Source organism: Triplophysa dalaica, chromosome 1 (assembly GCF_015846415.1).
Source record: "Triplophysa dalaica isolate WHDGS20190420 chromosome 1, ASM1584641v1, whole genome shotgun sequence".
In the NCBI taxonomy this organism is placed as follows: Eukaryota; Metazoa; Chordata; class Actinopteri; order Cypriniformes; family Nemacheilidae; genus Triplophysa; species Triplophysa dalaica.
Genome location: NC_079542.1, coordinates 15038594 through 15044593, shown reverse-complemented (window position 1 = coordinate 15044593; position 6000 = coordinate 15038594). Strand labels below are relative to the sequence as shown.

The window sequence follows — 6000 nt, the reverse complement described above, 5'->3', positions numbered from 1 at the left end:
AAATTACTTAATTAACTAATATAATTGTCAAATGGGTTATCTTTCGTTAGTCGTTCGTGGATTCTTTATAAAAGGAGAATATATTTAAATATTGTCTAAATTTAGTTATTTTCCAGTTACGCATGTGCATGCAGCTAATATCACAGTTTAATTCGCCTGTTAAATTCTGCTTATTTTGAAACACATTTTATGTGATAAAATTTAGAAACACTGAGGACAGATTTATTTATCTGGTTAAACAGTGGTTGGTTGGGTTGTTACTTTTTTTAAGTATAACTACGTTACCGCCTGTACGAAAAAAATGTTTTTTTATTTTTATTTACTGAATTGCAAGAAATGGTAAACATTAAAGAACAAATAATAGGCCTAGGCTATGTGAGGGAAATTAACCACGGTTAAATTGTCGACCAGCCATATTGGTGGTGGATTGATCACCATCTGTATAACCACCGTTTTACAACCTTTTTCTGTAAAACCAAGGTAACATTTCTTATACAGCTATATGTTAGCCGCCCAACGCATCTATAATGTTGCCCCATGCAGGCATAGTAGAGGCGGTATAGGGCTCTTTACAAGCAAATTTCTCTGATGAGGATTTTGAAATGTAACGAATGAAACAAAACTCAAATTGTTAGTGTTTATTTTACAAGCCTTAAGGATATTAGCGATGCTTTTCAAATGCATTGCTGCTGGGAATGCGTCACCGACCCGCTCCTGATTTGGTAAAGCTTTGTGTGCCAACGTCATGACGTCATGTCCGCTGGGCTCGGCTCCCATTTGATGGGAGGGTTGCCCGTTCTATTGAACCTAAGAGACAGATATGGCTGAAGTTCAGGATAGGGTATGCATAGCATAATTGTTAAACCCTATAGGACAAACCAAATAAGACATTAATAAGACACAAAGTATTTTTCGTATTGTTTATTTAATTCTTATCAAGATTTCAGGAGGCAGTTAATTACACAATTAATACGTACGTAATACAAATTATTTACACATGTAACAAAGAGTGTAAACTCAAAATAAAAATAGCATTGTATTATACTTCTCAAATTGTGTCTTTTCAGTTTCAAATAGCTTTATTGATAGTTCTCGGCTGATGAGTAAATTCATTTCCAGATAGAAGGCCATATTCATAGATAGGCTATCATCATATGCAATTGAATTAACACTGTTTCTCTGATTCGGCACAGTTCTATGTTTTTAAGTTCGCACTTGAACTTGTAAGGCAAAGTGTGTTAAGTTTGGTGGTTTATTAGTCACACACTCTTTTCAGGTATAAAACAAAAATTTCCAAAAGTAGCTAAAAGTTCCACAATTTGGTATATGGACACAGTCTGCAATTTAAATCTCGATCATACTTTTTTAGCTCTTCTAAATAAGCGTGAATATGCCCTAGCCTATATGATCATTTGCAGCTTTCATGCAAAGGCCCCAATAACGCTTCATTCACAAAAAAAGTTATTGCAATATAAATAAGCAATTCAAACACCTTAAAAATCTACTCTCACATAAAAAGCAACACCGGTCATTGGATATTTTTTTTCCTTAATATAATCTATATAAATACATAACAAATATGAAGTCAACGATAAAACAGCATTTTAACATCTGTTTGCAGTAAACGGCTGGTTTTCTTATTTTTTTATCCGATAGTTGTGGTTTATATATATAGCTGTATATTTATATATTTCTTTCTATTTCTATTCTGTATGTGATGTGTTGTGGCGCTTAAACCTGGCTTTGTCAAGAGTGCGCATTAGAGTAAATCATTGTCAGTGAGCTACACGTTTATAGGCAGCATTATAATGATTAAACCATACTTTGCTACAAAAGATGATTATATTGCTCTTTTATAAAAACTATGTATGCGGCTTAAGACGCTTCGGTACATTTGTTCATTTATTTAGCGCACCTAGTTGAAATGTTTTGACCACGCTATGAAGGTTAGTCCAATGTTACTATAATGTTAGGCTATGAATAACATTGTAGTTCAACCAGATAACCTACAAAGTAAAGCACAGTTAAATACGTTCTTGCGATATTGTCGATCGCGATTTTTTCCAGTTATTTCATTTATATTAGCCAGGCAAATACTGTGACATATTTACAATACAAATAATAATTTTGAAAAATGATATTCTGCTGAGATCTGACGTTTGCTGCGTCCAGTTTTTTTTACATATCGATATCATATCAAATAAAACGACACACATTGAAATAAAAAAACAACTAAAATGCATTTCATAATCACAGTTGCCTGGATGCAGCAGTAAAGACTCTTTGGACTTCAGCAAGGTTTTAAGCAATTTTCCACCTAACTAATACATGTATATAAACGTTCGATGTTCTATAGTGGAAAACGCTCGGTTCTAGTGAGAGACTGAAAAAGAAACACAATAGAAACGCTCGTTTCTCAAGAGAGAGCCACTCTGCCAAGTGCAAAAAACGTCACCTATATAGTCTATTTTTGACCATTATTTCATAGACGTGTTGTATTTAATAAACGTATTTCGACATAATTTGATATAGCTTCTATTATATTTCAGTAATGCTGGTTTATTTATTTACTGGCCCTTTTTTCTTTAGAATTATTGCATCGTAAATATAATCTAATACCCCCCTCCCTCCCCACCCACACTCCACCATCTCCTCCACCCCCTCAGCCCTCTCTGTCTCAGTCACTGTCTGATTTGTCGTCCTTTGACGTGGTGCTGTGGTTGTACAGTCCCTGCGCCATCAGGTGTAGTGCTAGACTGTTCTTGGAGCCGGTGGCTTTTTTTATTTTGGCCCGTTTGTTCTGGAACCAGATTTTGATTTGAGATTCATTGAGGCCGAGTTCCTGTGCCAGACTCTGTCGTCTCTGCTCGGTCAGGTAGCGGTTGGTCTGGAACTCGGCCTTGAGTCTCTGAAGCTGCTCCGCCGTGAAGGCCGTGCGTGGTCGTTTGTCCTCTTTACTTGCGGTTTTCTTCTTTGGTTTACGAGACCTGGGACCTGGGATTAAATAAAACAAAGAGGTCGTTTAGGAACTAGGCACAAAATAAACCACTGACCCCTTGTAATCTTGGTTTATGTTCAGGGTCTAGGGAGGGGGCTGTAAACATGTTCTGCGAAATGTTGTAATACATGAATCTGTTTACGTAGCCCTATACTTTATTTATTTATTATTTTGCGTCACATTTTGGGTGTGTGCAATAGTCCTACGTTAGTTTGCCTCGCTTCGTCTTTCGCACAGTTGATGAAACACTGATAGGTAATGGGGAAACCTCAGAGATAAAACAGAATATTAATGGGCAGTTCAGGGCTAGCTCCAATTTGGACATTTCTTTAAAAAAAACCAAGCTTCGAACTGGATGGATATAGTGACGACCATACTCGCTATATTAACCCGTTAGATGTCATATTTCTTCAAGGCGTATCATAGTGATTCACAGGGCTCTAAACCAATCAACACAACGCACAGTTAGATTTACTGTTGTAAATCGATCTAATTATAGACATGCTATAATCTTTGACATCCAATTATATGAATATTTGAATAGGCCTATTCATGATGTCAGCATGCTAAACAACGCGAGAAAGGTTGACGCTACACCACATTTCAACGCGCGAATAGTCTGGAAAATGCTTTTACGTTATTGCTTTACATACGGGAAATTCATCATACTAAAATTACTTAATTTATATAGAATTATTTCCCGTATATGACATACAAACCCCGTATTCGGTAGCCTATCAACAATATCACGCCACTCTTTCGTTTTGGCAGTTAACCAATTGAAGGTCGAGGAATTTGGTGCTTTTACGTAAGATCCAGATATTTCCGAAGGATAGCTCGCGTTAAAACGTATTGGCTTTTGCTCTACACAATTATATTACATGAAGTATAATACACGATTGCTCCTTTTCGATTTTGTTTCCTGGTTACATTACAGATATGCACACGCTGTACACATATTTTGTCTGTTAGTTGTTTTGCGATATGAAGCAATGCAGTTTTAAGTGAAGCACTTTTACAATGCATAAATACTCACGAGCAACTGCTTAGTCAGAATTTTGTCTATATTGTATATATTCGAGGGGTGCTTCATTGTCAAAAATATGCTAATGAAATAGGCTATCATCAAAGACTGAAGGCTTAGAGTGCTTTCATTTACAACCATTCAGCATTAAAACAGCGTTTTTGTAAGCGTGTTTTACTAAAGTAAGCTTGTTTTGACTTACCATATTGCCCCTTAAAACAATAACAAAATATTATATGCGAACTGGTTTCAGTGACAATTTCTAAACATTTAATACAACCAGTGTAAAACAGTCAGTTTTGGTTATGTTTGCGTACATTTTGTACTTTTACATTATAGGGCCTACTCATAATTTCGTGTTTGATGATCGAATCCAGTTTTTGGACCGTTGTTTATAGATGATCGCAATCCTTCATAAATTGTGTTCTGAATATATGTGTAGAAACACGAGAGTTTAATTAATCTGATATCTTTGTGTATTGTTCAGATTTTACGTTTTTTGTGTTTGGATGGGGATTAGAATGCTGAATATGTTTAGGAAATACAACGTTCTGTATATGTATACGAGCTTTAAAGTAGATCAATGTATATCTTAGTGTTTGCATAAATAAAAAAACAGATTACCTGGCGTACGATGTTAAGAAAAGAAGAAAAACCTACCTGACGACGGCCTGTCCGAGTAGCGTGTGCAGTAAACCCAAGCGGGCCAAAGCGGCTGAGTAGCTCCGTTTGAATTGGGCTGGGAACTATCCGTTTCTGAACTCAGGCACTGATCCACATTCTCCCCGCGGGGCTTCAAGGGCTCTTCGCTTGCTATCTCTTGCTTCTTTCCTCCGCTGTTCGTATGTGTTGTGGAAGTTCCCTCTGTTGGTACCGTACTTTCCACCTGTCCCGTGCTAGGACCCGTAAGGCTCTGATTCTCTCTAGTGCCGCGATTGCTCTCATCGCGCGTGATGCTCGCTTCTTTCTTACGACCAAAGTCCGGCCGCAAGATGTTGTCAATGAAGAAGTTAGTGATTCTGTGGGGCAGCTGCTGGTTCCCCGGAGCTTGCAAAAGGGGTCGTATGGCACTGTTGGGCTCGTCCGCCGCTCCTCGCTGTTCCGCGTCTCTTGCGCTCTGCTCACTCTCATCCATGCTGAGACACACTTTCCACTCTCCCTCCTTAACCCTTTATCGCTCTCCCGCACTCAGGCAGTCGCACTTAACGGGCGACTCCGTCCACTTTGTTCACTTCAGGAAAATTTGAAAAAGTGAGCAAAAAATATGATCAGTATGTTTTGGGGACAATAATCAGCCCTTGCGCACCGTGGTCACGAAGAAAACGCATAGTTACGCATTCCAATTACGGTGCGTACTGGAGGCTGCTTCAGGTGGATGAAAGGTAACTTGCCAGATTGGTGCTGTTCGTTTTCTGCGCAATGCAAATATCGGGGCTTCAGCGACCACTCTGAGGACAGAGAAGTGGGGCTCCTAACTGCTCCTGAAATACTTTCACTCCGGATTTTTGTTCTTATTTTTAATACGAGCCCCCAGTGACGTTACACTCCGGTATCCTAGACACGTGCCTTTGACCAATAGATTAGTCTGGAACTAGTCACATGATCATGAATCGAGAGTAACAGACAACGCTCATCCTTGCACTTTTAAAGGCACAGTGCTTCACCAAAATACAAATTCAGGCAGTGCCAAAACGCAACCTGCATACTGAACAGTTACACGTTGTCTTTTTCTTAATATTGGAAATCTACTCGTCGCATCACTTCTTTTTCTTCCATTTGCAAGATTTGATCGACTAGTTTAACACTCACCAAAACACAGATTTTATTCTAATTCATGAAAAATTTAAATTAATGTTACGCATTAACGTTGTCCTGGTTTTATTAAGGTTGTTAGCAAGGTACACGTTTTATTTTCTTAGTTATATTACATATTGATGCTTTGTAAAAGACTGATAAATGAAAAGGTTGATGTGCCCCA

General features: G+C 38.1%; 1 protein-coding gene across 1 annotated transcript; it reads right to left on the bottom strand.

Annotated features, from left to right (window-relative positions):
- Positions 1-2631: 2631 nt before the first annotated feature.
- en2a (engrailed homeobox 2a) lies at positions 2632-5492 on the bottom strand. The gene is made up of 2 exons (XM_056755289.1): positions 4683-5492; positions 2632-2994 (listed from the first exon to the last, which is right to left on the bottom strand). The coding sequence occupies exons 1-2, from the start codon at positions 5155-5157 to the stop codon at positions 2678-2680; spliced, it is 792 nt and encodes a 263-aa protein (XP_056611267.1). The 5' UTR covers positions 5158-5492; the 3' UTR covers positions 2632-2677.
- Between the last annotated feature and the right edge of the window lie 508 nt (positions 5493-6000).